The 16,037-nt window shown below is 45.1% G+C and overlaps 1 protein-coding gene across 3 annotated transcripts in view; it reads right to left on the bottom strand.

Moving 5' to 3' along the window:
- Nucleotides 1-16,037, bottom strand: part of NBAS (NBAS subunit of NRZ tethering complex) — a 385,077-nt gene that overhangs the window by 179,950 nt on the left and 189,090 nt on the right. For all 3 annotated transcript variants that reach the window (XM_059729540.1, XM_059729533.1, XM_059729539.1), the window contains exons 36-38: nt 9,048-9,215; nt 8,175-8,288; nt 7,789-7,912 (exon numbers count right to left, since the gene is read on the bottom strand). In XM_059729540.1, the coding sequence (XP_059585523.1) occupies nt 7,789-7,912; nt 8,175-8,288; nt 9,048-9,215 (406 nt within the window). The remainder of the gene's footprint in view (nt 1-7,788; nt 7,913-8,174; nt 8,289-9,047; nt 9,216-16,037) is intronic.

Genomic DNA, 16,037 nt, shown 5'->3' with positions numbered 1-16,037 from the left:
GTTAAAACCTGTGCAAACAATCCTTCTATACATTGCATAAAATAAACGAACTTGAGGAAAACTCCCTCCTCCAAAAAAAAAAATAAATCAGGAATTCTGGTTTTCTATTTAAAAATCACGAATTCTCTTATTTTAAGAAAAATCTGCAAATTCTCCGATTAAAACCCCCCCCAAATCCATGTTTGTCCACGATTCAAATGAAACACCACTATATATATAGGTATCAGTTAAACACAATGTTTTATTGATATATTTACAATTTTAAAGCAATTTGGAAGCCTACCAGTGCCTCAATCACTATAATCAAATAAATTATAGATAGCTATACAATATCGGTGTTTGATTTTGGGTTTTTATCATGGAAAATCAGAGTTTCCCCTGCCTCCTTCACTCACCAAAACAGGGGTCCAGCTGCGGCTATCCCCCTGTGGCTTTCTGGTGCTGACCAGCCACGATATGCTGGTGTCCTGCCCATGCCATTCCCCATCCACAGCCTCCCTTTACCCCCATCCCCACATGTGCACCTCACCCCCTGCTGGTGCCTATAGAAAAGTGGGCTTCTCTCAGGCCAGCCGTTGCCGGCCTCCCACCTGCCTCCGGGCACGGCGCCCGCCTGTCTCGCCCGCCATCACTTGCTGGAAAATAAATAAGTAGATGTTGAATAAGCGGGACGCTGCCCATTTCTTGCCCTGATGCCAGGGGACACTATCTGCAGCTCCGATCCTCCCCTACACCACAGCCCAAGCCTCACAGATGGCATGATGTTACAAACACACACTAGGCTCCAGAATCCTCCTCACAGGACCCTCCTTTGGTTGCCCCGCTCTGGCGGCCTATGCTGCCTTCATCCGAGCTGCCGAACTCCACATAGCTGGCTCCCCTCCTGGGTGTGGTCCCTACTCAGGACCTTCGGCCCTACACAGGCCCTGGCCTCACCTCAAAGACCAGGCGGGGTCCCAAGGCCCACGACTCTGGGTGCCCCTCGCCTTGGGCACCTGGCCCTTTTGACCTTCTTGGTCCTGGCCCCAGCATGGGCCAGTCAAGGGGGCACTCTACCTCCAGCCTCGCTAGCCCACACTTTCTCTGGGCCCGCCCTCCTGGATCTGGGGAGCTGGGGTACTTCACACTACGACTGGTGCCCCAGGGTCTCACAGGGGACTCTCACTCCCCGTCGGGACAGCAGGTTGTGGTGCTACTACAGATGTTACATTCAACCCCCACACTGCCTCCCGGCAGTAGAGGATTTACCAGGGTCAGGACTCGCCTCCCTCACTCTGGAGCTGAGCCCCCTTTCACTCCTCCTGGCCCAAACCTCGGCCTCACGCGTCCAGAGACTTACCTGGGCCTACCCCCCTTACTTGGGGCACCCCCTCACTTGGGGCTCTAGATCTCTGCCTCTTACTAGAGACTACCCCTCACTGGGGATCCCCAACTCTGCCTTGCCTTGGGGCTAACGCACCGCTCCTCACAGGGGCTACTGATCATGGCCCCCTTCGCTGGGGCTACCCCCTCACTGGTGATCCACAACTCTGTCCTGCCTTGGGGCTAGCCTACTGCCCCTCACCTGGAGCTAGATGTTATCAAGCACACCAGCCCCACCCTAGGTTCCAGGATCCTCCTGGCAGGACCCTCCTGTGAACTCTCCACTCAGGTGGCCTACAACGCCTTCATCCGGGCTACTAAGCTCCTCGTAGTTGGCTCCCCTCTCGGGCATGGTCCCTACTCAGGACCTTCGGCCATACACAGGCCCTGGCCTCACCTCAAAGGCCAGACAAGGTCCCAGGCCTACGGACTCTGGGTGCCCCTCACGGTGGGTGCCTGGCCCTTTTAACCTACTCGGTCCTGGCCCCAGCATGGGCCAGTCAAGGGGGCACTCTACATCCGGCCTCACTAGCCTCACACTCTCTCTGGGTCCCCCTTCACTGGATGTGGGGAGCTGGGGTACCTCAAACCATGACTGGTGCCCCAGGGTCTCACAGGGGACTCACTCCCCGACCTGGGGCAGCAGGTCATGGTGCTAACTTGTCTGTGATCTTACAACCCCCCCTTTCTTACACAAGGCTCCACAACCGTCCCTTTTGCTCGGGGCTCCACAACACCCCCCTCTGCTCGGGGCTCCACAACCTTGTCTCCTCACTTGGGGCTCCACAATCGCCCCCTCTGCTCGGGGCTACACAACCCTGCCCCCTCACTTGGGGATACCAGATCTTCACCCCCGTCACTAGGGCCACGGGGGGGGGTGGGGGGGTGGCTCCCTGCTGGGCTCACCATAGCCGTACCTGGCCCCAACCTTCCCTCTCGGGGTCTCGAACCCCACAGGGCTCAGGCAACCTCGGCCGTATGTGGCCCCACTCTCCCTTGTGGGGTCTGCACCCCCACAACTACCTCCGATGGAACGCAACTCACCTGAAGGTGAGGGCTAGGGTTAAGGTGCCTCTACTCGCCTTTTACCAGGGTGGTAACTGGCCTGGCATTTCCTGGGGGCTCCCACGCCACTGACAGCCCCACCAGGCCACCCACTCCTGGCAGGGTGCAGTTTTAGGTCATGCCCAGGACCAAGAGCCTCCTATCCATCCCCTACAGCTCCTCCCTTACCTCCAGATGATACCAGCAGCCATCCAACCAGGCAATGTTGTTGCCTGACCTCCAGCAGCAAAACTGCCCTGTTTATATAGGCGGCCCCAGGTCCAAAATGGCTGCCCTCATCAGGCACCTGGCAGCTGCCAGCGTCAGGCCCTTAAAGTGGCAGGCACCTACGGTGCCCTGACACAGTGCCCCTCACTCCTCACCTACAGCCCCCCGCCCCCCGCCCCCTCCAGCCTGCCAGAGGGCACCCCGCAGCTGCCAGAGCTATGGGGACAGGGACCCAGGTGCACAGTCCCCTGCCCCCCACCTCCCAGCAGCATTTGAGCCTGGGCTGCCACCCATGGGAGGCAACAGCTGCTGCAGTGAAGCAGAGTGCAGAGCCTGGTTCCCCCTTCCCCCCATGGACAGCATGGCTGGAGCAGAGCCTGTTGGGTGGGGGCGGAGGGTGGATGCAGGCTGCCCACTGTGGACTCAGGGCTCCCCACTCTGCTGCCCTTCCCCAGGGACCTCTGCAGCACAGTGGGTGGGACCCAGCATGGCAGGGCAGAGAGGGGCTGGGTGGGGAAGCTTATTGCTACTGCTGTGAGCCCTGCACCACCATGGTGAGGCGCGCCCTCCCTGCGCAGCAGCAGCAAGAGGCACAACTCCATGCTGCCACCCCTGCTGCTGCTGGGCGGGCAGGGGGTGCTTCGCCATAACCACACGGGGCTGGCAGCATCAGCAATGACCTTCCCTGTCCCGCTTCACTCTGCTCTGCCTTGCCATACCAGGTCCCATCTGCTGGGCAGCTGAGACCCCCGGAGGGGGGAAGGCAGAAGAGTAGGGAGCCTGAGCCCATAGCAGGCAGCCCCCTCCCTGCCAGCACACATGCCCCACCCCCATACCGCCACCTGAGAGTGCACACAGTAGTGGGGAGCCAGCCCCCAACCACCAACAAACCACCCATGGCTCTGTCCCGCTCCCACCCAGGCCCTGTGGCCATGCATTCTGGCCTTGGGCAGCAGTTCCACACATCACCCCAGCCGGGCAGCATCCCCAGCACTGCCCAACTCCCTTCCTCAGTCACAATGGGGGGGCCTCAATTCTGATCCTCCCCCTCCAGATTTACCTGCAGAGAGCTGCTCGCCAGGCTACCTGGCAGCCACGTGCATGGGTGAGTGCACACATGCACATGGTGTCCGCTGCCAGCCTGCAAAGGAAAACCCACCATTTTCCATGTGTTTTTTTTTTCCTTTCAAGGAGAAAATCAATGCTTTTCTCCTTAAAATGAGAAAATCCAGGTTTTACCAGATTTTTCCATGGGAAACAGAAAACCCAGATCCCTGCAAATCATTAATGAAGATGCTGACTGAGCAAAATCAGGTTTATGACAGAGCCCTGGGGAACACCACTTGATACTTCTTTCCAACTACACATTGAGCCACTGCTGATTACTCATTGAACATGATAAGCCAACCTGCTCTTTACAGTACTTTTAGTCGGCATTTCCTTAGCTTGTGTTGATCAGTTACAGCAAACCTCTGCTTGCCTGGGAACCAAGCAGAAGCTGTGAAAAAGGGGGAGCGGGAAATAAAAAGGCAAAAGTGGGGAAAGATAACAATGAGATTGAAGCAAAATGATACATTTAACAACTGAGAACTTCACAAACCACAGCACATGCCGTTCTGTTATTTATTTTACATCTGAATGACCTAAATTGAAGCAATAGGCGGGACCTAAACAAACATGGTCCCATTTCAATATATATATAATTAAATGCGTATGTTAAAACAAATCCCTGGGCAAATGCCCAATCACAAAATTTGAGTCCATAAACAACTGATGAGTTAGAACAACCAGAATCTAAAATACAAAACTTGATGGTAACAAGTGTTCTGGATGTACACAAAATTTGCTATTACAAAGCAATATATATTGTTTCTCATACCTTTCCCATTTCTTTAAGTAAGACCAATATAGCTGGAAACCTGTATACTTTTCATATACATGACAAAATAGGTCATTCATATACACAAAATACTGTAGATCTTAACGGAACATGGATGATACGTTCATTGACCAATCCAGGTAGAAACCATCACTATCATACAGGATCAATACACACAGAAATCACACAAAAGCCTATTAACAGCATATAGCAAAGTAGGTCTCAGTAACAGTTTGAGTGATGGGCCTTTGTGTCTTCAGACATCAGATAATACAGGACCTAAGCGGAAGCACTGGAAAAGTTGGGAGTACAAACATCTAGACATCTCAGAAGGCTGGTGCATTAAAAACAATAGATAACTTGGGTACAAGACACTAAAGCAGTACCCAGGATGTGCTCGTAAACAGGCCCCCCTATTTGGTAGGAAAGTCACAATGTCCAGTGAAAATCATATACTAATGATGTCACCTAAACACATTTAGTGACTGGTAGAACTGACAAAGTTGTTTTGATCAGTGTGTGCAAGGGGGGGGCTGGGAACCCTGAATACATTGCATTGGGTAGGGGTCCCACTTTATGTTGGTGCCATATTCAGCAAATAAACCTCAAAGGTGTCATGCCTGAATCTGTATAATGTCAGGTTCTAGTGGTGTTGTGAGCAATAAACCCCAAAGAGTCTTTGTTACTAAGAACTGGAGGCTGCAGGCTCTTGATTACAACTGACAAGGTTGTTAGTAATAGTAGCAAAAGTAATAGTATCCTGACAGCACATGTGCCAAACTGTGGGAGCCTGATACAACCCGTACCACTTCACACCTGACAGTTCAACAAATACTAAAATTCAAGCTACATTAAGACAGCCTAAAACCATCCTCATAAACTCACTGCTACTGACTTTTCAATACTCATAATTCTGTACTGTATTATGAGGTTATCAAAAACCTGTGAAAACAAGTCATATATCCAGAGTTGGCCCGATGTATACCCTTAACACAAACACGAACTTCTTAATTGGATGGATAGGATCACTTTGCAGTGAAAAATTTATGACTGATGGAAAAAGCTTCATTTCAAGACATTTTTTTACGTTTCATGTGAACCAATACATTAATTTGTCATGGCAGAACTCCCCATAGCATAAACTATTAGACAGACATCTTCCTTCAAAGGACACTAACAGCATGGAAATATTTTAATAGTTCATTTCTTAAGCAAGCAGGAGGCAGCTAAAACGAAAAGATGTATAATTGTTGACAGAAAAAGAAATGGAAATGCTCAATTTGAGGGTTTTACTTTTAATAAGCCACTAAATATAATCCATAGATAAATTTTAATCTTTTCTTAAAGTTCAAGGAAATCCAGGAATTTTAAATGAGCAACTGTGTGAGCAAATAAAATACTGGAAAACAGCAATCCAAAGACGGTATATTATCAAAATAATACAATATCTGAACTAATTTTAAAAGGAACGCATATCTCTACAGATACTATGGCATGTGCCATGGCCCCTGACAGATATCCAAGTAAAGGTTTGATGTTATCTGATGCATGACCCCAACAACAGCACTTTCTGCCATTCTACACGTGCATGGGGAGGCTCAGGATCCTTCTGCATGAGCAAGTAGAAAGCTCTCGCAGCTGAGCCTTGCCAGTTGCTTGGGCTCTCAGCCAGGGGGGTGCATCCAGCTGACGGTGTCCCAGCCAACGGGCTCCCCACCCCTGCATGTGCACCCTAGGGCTGGAAGTCCCAGCCTGGCCACACATTCAATTAAAGTCATGATAGAAGCCAGCCATAAAGTTATTACATGTTTTTTGTATAACAGCTTTGTGGCTTATTCATTGTTTTTTCACACCTTTAACTGAACTAACAATTAATGTGTGGCAAGGTAACAACTTAAGATGTGATTAACTGGTTCATCATGTCTTAAGTGTTCTGTGTGCCAGGGGCCTATATAACATATCACTGCTTCTCATTACCTGTGGGTCAGTGACATTCTTGAAGTCCACAGCTTGACCATTTCTGTTAAGTAGATACCATCCTTCAAGTAGTGGCTTGTCCTGCCCATAACAGATCTATTAATACTCTTGGGCAGGGATTGCCAACTGGGAGTACACGTACCCTTCGGGGTACTTAAGAAGGCCCTAGGGGTTACATGAGGGCAGTGGGGATGGAGTGCTGCCACGCACCACCCCGTGCTGTTGTGCAGGTGCTGCCTGCCCAGCCAGAGGGGGAAGTTCGTATGCGGTGGCTGCCGCCGCTCCACATCCAGCTGCACACCATCCCTCCACCCCTGGCATCTGGTCGCACACCATTCTCCCCTCCCCCCAGCTGGCATCCAGCTGTGCACCACTCTCCCTCTCCCCCGCTGCGGCCAGGGGTACACTGCCCCATATCCGACTGCCTGGAGGTAAAATGATCCAAAAGGTTGAAAAGCCCTGCTCTTGGGAAAGCCAGAAACTTTACTGACTGATTAAAAAGTACTATTTTTTGTATTCTGATCAATATTCTGGTAGACAACATGACCAACTTTTAAAAAAAATATCAAAACATTACTTCAGAGTACAACATGGCTACAACCAACAACCCATGAACTATATGTAGAGTACTACATATAGTTCATGGGTTGTTGGTTGTTGTGTTGGTCTAAAGACATAAGCAGGCAAAGTTCTTTGGGTAGATGTGATATCTTTTATTAGACCAACTAAATAGCTGGAAAAAAATCCTTTGTGTGGGTGTGCAGTAGGGGGTGGGGTGTCTGGGGCTAGAACTCTGCCAGCCTGCAAGGAAAAAGCCATGGTTTCCCCACATGTTTCTCCTTTAAAGGAGAATCCACTTTTAAGGTTTGTTCCCGACCCTTTCATATATTCTTGCAACCAACTTTTGGGTCACAACCCATGGGTTGAGAAATGCTGATCTAACACACTAGGTAACCTGCCTTTAGCTGACCACTGGCATTCCTTCACACTTTTCCCTCCCTTCTCCCCCCTCCCCCCCCCCTTTGGTCTTCCAAGCATCCACTCATTTGCATCTTCACAGATGTCTTGTTTATTTTAGCTTCTTTTCTACCTTGGAAAAATCATAACACCAGCAGAGTCTCCCAATGCCTGAAGGTTGTTTGTGCCTGAAACTTGCAAAGAACTTTTTCCAACTATTTAGCTGGTCTAGTAAAAGATATCACATCTACCCAAATAACTTTGCCTACATATAGCTCATGTTTGTTATCCAACACATGCATGTACACACAGAAATATACAGAGTTGAGCACATCATTTACCTTCTGTAGTTGGAAAGAAGTCTTTTCCCTCACTTCTTGTTTCTGCTAATTTTCCTGTTCTCAGCAGCACTTCTGCAAAGCTTTCCAAAGAGCTGTGCTCGTATGCGGCATAAGTTGCTTCAGACTTTTAAAACAAAAAACATTGCAATTATTTTTAATTTGCATTTTATATAATTTTCTGCATCAGAAACAATAATCAAGTTCATTCCTATACTTTTATTTCTTTTAATTTGCTGCATACGATATCAAATCATTAGTCTGATTTAATTAAGCAATAGTATTGAAACAAAATTACATAACTATAGCAACATTAAAGAGTAAAGATTTTAATGCCTTAAAATACACTTAATAGAGACCCTTGAACTATTCATGCACTTTAAACTTACATCTGCAATGTATGGATCAAGAATTAGAGACTCATAAAAAGGATGGCAGCCCTGCTTTTCCACTGTGGCATTTGCTCCAGCCCCGCTTTTCATTACATCTCCAAATTCTTGACCCTGAAAGTCGTAAGCATAGGTCAGCTGGACAACAACAATATTTTATTAAAGATCGACAGCCATATATTCAGGTGGTAGGCAAATCTACAGCAAAAACTGCACGTGGAAAAATCACGCAGAACTGAACTGGAGGGAGACACACACACGGCCTTAAATCCATGCTTAGGAGGTCAGCAACTTTGTCACTGGGCCACAAGCTAGAGACACTAACTGCTATGAGAGAGAGAGAGATGCCCATGTAGATCCAGATCTTGCTCTGTCTTGTTACCAATAACTTGAAACATTTAAACTTAACTTTAAAAAAACAAAATTGCAAAAATAGGCTGAGGAAACGAGACAGCAGAGAAAATAGGATAAGGAAAAAGAGATGTTTTGAAAGATAAACAGAACACAAACTGAAAAGAAATAGACTTAAGTAGAAATCATAACACTGTTTTAATTGTTTTTTGATTATGTATAGCTGCCATCCCAAAAGCCCTGCAATTTTACTAGCTCTAGACTGTGCTTTTCCTCTTTGAAATCACAGCTCACACAAGAAATAAAGAAAAATGGACTGTGGCAATATGGAACAAATAACAACAACAACAACAAAATCTTAAAAAGAAATACTCTATGGTCCCATACTTGAGTTGGGATCTACTAACAAAAGCATCAATATTTGGCTCCAGGGTTCAGCCAGTAGGTCCCTTTGAAGGAAAGTGACTTATACATTTAATAATGAAACTACATATAAAACTATGAGGGTTACAGTCTCCTTACATGCAATGGCCGCAGGTAAGTTAATGATTTCTTCCACCACTGTCCATTGCTAACAGCATGCAGCATGGCTTTTGTAGTCGTAGTCGTATTAGACAGAACCTTCATGGTTTTAGTTGTTGTCCAATACAACAAGTCAGCAGACTGGTTAGAGGAAAAGCTGCTTTCATCCTGTAAGTATATGCATCACACAATGGCAAGCATTAGAAAAACATGCTTTGCTCTAGGTCTTCTGCCTTGCTAAATCTCTAAGAATATTAGAAACACACTGGCAAGTTTTGTTAATGGACTATTTCACTTATCACCCAATTTAGCAACCAGCTGCAAAAAAAATAAAATAAAAAATGCAAACACTGGTTATGCATTTTTGAAGCTTATAGTATTCATTTTGTTCAGCTGGTCCCACTGTTCCGTTGAGATCTTGAAGTCTATACAAATGAGTTGCTGCTACATTTATGCTTCAAATCTAACATGTTACCAAACAGATCCCACACATACATACAAACTCTTTTGGCAAAGAACAGATCTAGTCTCAGGAAAGGTATCTTCATGTCTGGTGTTAAAATTGTGGAGACAGTTTTGCAAACATAGGTTAATAATCATGACTCCTCTAAGCATTTAAATGAATACATCCAAAAAAATATTGTGGGAGCAGAGGTGTTATTAATGATTTCCATTCTATTAGGACTAAATTAATTCTTCCTATGTTTTACAGGATTAAATACTACAATATAAAATATACTTTAGTAGTCTATGCCTCATTTGATTATATACCATTGTTCATAACTGCATAACATATACTGGTTTTCAGTTCAGTAACTTGGGACAATTTTAAACAAAAAATGTGGATGGGACTGATTGTTAAAAAATAAATAAATAAAATAAAATAAAATAAAATAAAATAAAAATATGACTGTCAAAGTAAAATCCCACTCCCACTAAAATCTGTAACAAAATGCCCAAGGCATTCACCAGGGCAGAATTTTCCCCCAGTCAGTTTTATTATCAACTATATGGGAAATACTGATTCCTAGAGTTGCATAACCAAAAAAGGAAGGTAGCCTAAAACAGCCATATCTCATCTGTATTAAGGGCCCAGTTTCTATGGAGGCTTTTACATTGTCTCTTTTCAGGAGCAATTTTGTACTCACAAATGGTAGCAATTAGCCATCTATCAGATGTGCAATCACAAAACTGAGAAATTACCTACTTCAGAAACCACATGATTATACTTTTTTAGTATTATTATCTGGTAGTTAGATAAAATACTTTAAAAAACCATTATCAGAATTCTCTTAGCAGTCCTGAAGGATTAATTGAAGTGAGCAAATTATTCTTCCTTTAGCTTTCATCTGGTCTGACGCTCTCCATTACTTTAGATTTAAAAAAAAAATGTAAACAACAAAGACAACATTCAGCATCAAACCTATCTTTGGCATTAAAAAGGCATCCACAATTGCTCTACCTGCAAGAGAATGTGTAAATGCAAGCAGTTCTTGATTATTAATAGTAATAGGAAGATTGAAAGAAGGGACCGCCTGCCAACATTGAACAATCAGCTGGAAATTTCAACTCCCTCTTGACTAGCTGAAAGAATTGCATGCTGAGCAGAACATGCTAGAATCTTTACTCTCACTGAAAATAAATAGCAATAGGATATACTTTGGTTCTGTTTAAAGGAAAATATTCCCTCTTGATACTTATTGTGCAAGCTCCTTTTTATATTAAAATGCCATTTCCAGAAAATTCATAGTTTGGGGCTCCTTGTTGTTGTTGCCTCTTATTACATTTTTTGCTATTTCCAAATAGAAGCTTGAAGATGTTTGATAATGCAGGGAAAAAAAACAACAATTATCCAACTTTTAAACTTAATTTAAACAATGTATATTTTTAAATATAGGCGGCTAAGGTCTATACAAAATGTTATGGGCCAACTTCTCTACCAGTGCATTATAATGAAATTCCATAGCACCAACAATACTCAATCCACATATACCAGAAGAAAATGTCATCTTTCATGAGTAATTACAGGATCTTCTGCACACAAATACAAACTTAATCATCTAAAAGGCCATCTGCCATGTTCTTGCAATAGTTATACATTCAATCTATATATATGCTCATTATAAACTTAGACATCCAATCACATTCACACACCTGAGTGCAAAGCAAGCTACTTGCTTTAAAAAGTCTAGATCTCAATTGGAAACTGCCTTCAGAGAGCTAAGCCATTACAATAAGAGAATATATCCCAGAAATATAATCTCGACCCCAATTTATCTCAATAAATACAGACAAATACATGTGTTTTGCAGAGCAGGGCCTTTGCAGGGCTGCTTAATTCTTGAAGAGCATGAGATGACAAGCTGTTTGACAAGCATGGGATAGCATTTTGAACAGACAACTACAAATCCTTAGTCTTTATTCTTAAATTTTAGTGATTTTCCCTAGTTCTATTTCTAAGGAAAATAGTTTTGAAATCATTACTTTAACAGAATCATAAGCTATAAAAGTGTTTACTGCTTATGAAACAATTTATCTTTTCTTTAACAAACCTAATCATATAGCTACCAGTAGTAATTAAAGTAAATTGTGTGGATTTGAATGTAGAGAATTATAAAAAAGCTTGCCCTAACCTTAAGCTAGGGACAGAAGTTACACGTAAACCAGGTCAAGTGATCAGAATCTGGTTTAAACCTGTAACAGAACATAAGTTCAGTTCACATAAGCCAGTTTCAAAATGGCTGAAACTGGTTTAAGATAAACCTGGTTGAATATAGTATCAGACTTGGTCAAACTGATTTATGAAACTTCTGTCCCAGGCTCTTTCCTGGTTCAAGTTAAATCACAGTCCTTGAGCATCCCAGCATGCTTTCCAGCCCTGGGCTGGGCTGGGCTGGGCTGTCTGCTCCAGCAGAGAAAGATTGGGGGGAAGGAATGGGGAGAGGGGGCTACTGCCTCCTCCCCCACCAGGCAAACACCAACTGGGGCCTGGGAGTGGGATTAAACATGCCTTCCCCCACTCCGATTTACTGCTGGCTGTGATTGTGGACTAGAAATCCCAGAGGCACCTGGAAGGAGCCTTGTGTCTGGAAGCCAGAAGAAGTGATGAGCAACCCTGCGGTCTTGCTGATGTGATTCTGGACTGCAAATCCCAGAGACCTTGGGGCAGCAGGAAGAGGAAACGAACACACAGTCCATGATGGTTACATGCCAGAAAGCCATACTCTAGCACCCCCCCAGCTTGTGGCCTGAGCCACTGCAGACATGTGACTGCATTTCCTGAATCAAAAGTAAATGTGTGTCCAGTTATTTCTCAGTTTAATCCCTGTAGTTTAGATTAATTTGCAAAGACTGAATCAATTCAGCCTCAGGCTTTTTGACTGTCTGTACTTAGCTCATGTGACTAAGATGAGCTAAGAGATGTGTATGTCTGAACTTCAGATGAGAATTCAAACTGGAGCTAGTCTATCAAAGGAAGAATAAAACAAGAATTATAATTTTCAATCAGCCTGAAAATAATGAAAGAATAAATATGCATCAGAGCCTTGCCCACATGTCATATTTTGGTGTCTAGTCCAGGGGACAGAAATTAAACAAACACCCTCAACACAGGCCTTGAAAATGCCTGTCTGTATCATTACTCTTCTGTAAAATATGGAAAGTACTGTTAAAGCCCTGATTTTGCAAGCAATTCTGGGCATGCTGAAAACACGACTAAAGTTTTCATGTGGGCATAAGGACTGGACTCTATGGAGCTGCACTTACAGGACAAGTTTTTAAATATGATTTTGTTACAGGCATTTTAACAGAACAGGTATTTAAAGAGTCTTTTTTAATACAAGAATCTATGCCTTTTGTGTGTGATGAGTAAGCAGTAAAGTCATTAAACTGAGAAGCTTCACTCTTGCCAAGATAAATGGGAGCTTTGTAGGAAGTTAGATTAAAAGTTTGGTAACAATCAAGTGACAAACAAACTCGTATTGAGAACTTGAGCTTCTCCAGGAGTGGCAGACATCTGCTTATTCCAGCTAAAATGTTGGCTCTCCTACAACAACCATATTAAAATATCTCCAGTTATCACACTAATTAGTCAGTCACAGTGAGATAGGAAAAAGGTACAACTATCTTGAGTGAAGCTTAACCTTTTCTTCAAAAGCTTCAGAGTTCTTGATTCTTGCCACATTAATTTAATGCCTCCCTCATGATGAAGAAAAATCCCTCTGCAGCTTGACAGTGTACCATATTTATTTGAATATAAGAAGACCTTGATTATAAGACCCCCCCCAAAATACTTAGATTTTACCTGTAGAAAATTTATAGATTTGTTACAATTTTCCAGGTATAGAATCTAATTATTGAGGCTTACGTTGAATGTGCTCCCCTCTTGCGGCTACAGCAGAGAAAATATACCGAGGGGGGGGAAGGGAAAGTCAGGTGGTGCCTTTGCCTCCTTTTCCCCCAATTTTTTCCCCTACAGGTGCTCCCCTGTAACTCGCAGACCCTGCTCTCCCTGAGCACATGGAAATGAGGACCAACTCTGAAAACACTGAAAGATGAACTGATGCATTTTATCTTTTTTTTTAAAACTGATACAAGTTTTAGCACAGGCACTCTACAAACATACTTTTAAGCAGCACTTTTGTACCTCCTTATATGGAGCACAAATGGTGCATGATATTAGTATAAAGCCAAAGGGTTCATGATGTACCATACAGTTCAATGGGCTGGGCCCCACCAGAGACCACACCATTTGAAGCCATGGTGACAACAGCTCAGAACTGCTCAGTTTCCATGTGTAATCCAGATACACCCTTCAAAAAGGATCCAGCTGCTAATTAGACTCCACTCATGGCTGGAATTGTGTGTGTTTTGTCATAAGTCCTGGGAACCTCCCAAAATATATATGCAGATGAGATGCAGAGCAACTTGATCCGGTTTTACCTCATGGAGGACAGGGCAACACTAATTGTATGTGACAGGCTTAGAGAGGGGGCAACAGATGGATTCTGGGTGACCGTGTTTGATGATGCCTGCCAGACATTTAAGGCTGGTGAAGAAACAGGAATCATTAGAAATGGGAAAGAGAGGTGCAGCTCAGCTATGGGAGTGCAAAGGAAATTGAAATGTATTCAGTGTAGTGGCTCACCATGACTTCATAATGACCTGGCACTGTGAGGGACTGAACACAATAGGCAGCACATCATATCTTATGTAGATGGGCTGCATAGGCCTATCTTTGTCCTACATTCTCATCAGCGTCTTGGCCATTTTGGCAAAGTTCAAATGTAGCAAATATTTGGTACCAAGGGGAGGATATCAGGTTTGGTTCTGGCCCTCCCACTGCTGGCCTGGTATTGCAGTAGGTGCCAGTTCCCTGCCAAGGGAATACCTGCCTGTTTTTTTGGTTTTGTTTTTTCTAAGGTGTCCCAGGGACATGAGAAAAGGCAAGCCGGAAACCACGCTTGCAGAGAAACCTAAGATGAACAAAAAATAAAAAAAACTTACCTCTTGCAGGACGTGGGAGGAACGAGCTAGCATACCAAGGAGAGACGCCCATGTGGTTCATCAGCCATGCCCATCTACAGCTGGGGCCGGGTGAAGTCAGGAGGAGACGCTGCCCGGTGGAGATAAAAGCCGGCCCTGAGAGAGTGGCAGGGCGAAATCTGGGAGTGAGAGGAGCTGCGGGGGATTGCGGCAGCGAAGGCATCCAGCACCGACAAGGAGCCAAAGAGCCGGTGAGGAGGCAAGTGGCAGTGGTAGCAGTGGCTGCAGAAGTTCCCCACCCAGGTGCGGATTGGAAGGTCTGGCGGAGAGGGTGGCAGCAGCAGGAGCCGCCAAAGGACTTGACCCCAGTGGCGGACATTGCTGGGACGCCAAGCCAGATGCGGCTCTGGGAGGAGCTGAAGAAAACCCCACCTGGGCTAAAAGCATGGATCCCAGCCCAATGAACATGCTTCTCTAGGGCCCTTGATGGGGGGAGGGGGGGAGAGCCAACAACTCTACGGTTTCTCCTTAGCTTTTCTTTCTTTTCTCTCCTCTTCTAACCCTTTTCCTTTCTGGTTTCATGTCATCCCTGGTATGTCGTAGCATTCCGTCAGTGTAGGGGTTTTTTTCCTTGTTCCTTTTTCTTTCACTGTTCTATTGCTTTCCCTGCTAAGCACAGGCTTACTTCATTCTCCCTTGCTGGGGTTTGGTAGCCAGAGACCCCAATAGGGGAATTACGGGCAACACAGAGACATGACAGTGACCGGTGGCATCCTTCGTGGCGCACCCGGGGTGTCAGAGAAAACATCTCCTGAAGCAGAATGTTCCAAGATCCTTTTGGTCTAGTGGAAGTCCAAGACATCCATCCACAAAGAAAGAAGCATAGGAACTGAGGAAGACATCATTTTAAGGGCTAGCTGAAAAAGATCCTGAGGCTTGTCTCGAAGGGTGGCGTGTGCCCGGGGTGTAGGGAAGGTTGGAGCCCCATGTACATCTGCCCAGAGGCGTGACAACTCTGGAGGTATCCCCAGGAACCCCTCCACTGAAGATCTATCCGAAGATCTATCTGAAGTTGTGGCAGGTGAGTTTGGGGCTTTTCCCAGAAGTGATCGAACCTCTCTGGGGGTCACTCAAAGCTACTTGGCGCCTAAGACCAGGCGCCCATGCAAAGGCAGCGCAGAAGCGTATCATCGAACGGAGACAGGCACATAAGGGCTACATAAAAAAGGTTCCCATCAGCATGTGAGCCCAATATGGGCCATGTGTTTTATAGTAATGCTCAGTGTTGGCTGTATTTTACTCAACTTCATAGTTGATTTCCATTAGTGAGCACATGCTGCTTTTGGCATCAGTTTAATGACAGACTATGTATTTAATGAAGTTTCCTTGTGTGCAACTGTAATATGAGGAGCTTTTTCCCCCCATGCTGATTAGGGAAGAAACCTAGTCTTATAGTTGAGTAAATACAGTACATACAAAGATCTTGGGATCTCAGAGTCATAATCG

This window comes from Alligator mississippiensis, chromosome 1 (genome assembly GCF_030867095.1).
Source record: "Alligator mississippiensis isolate rAllMis1 chromosome 1, rAllMis1, whole genome shotgun sequence".
NCBI lineage: Eukaryota > Metazoa > Chordata > Crocodylia > Alligatoridae > Alligator > Alligator mississippiensis.
The sequence above is the reverse complement of the archived record's forward strand: the minus strand, read 5'-3'. Positions and strand labels throughout refer to the sequence as shown.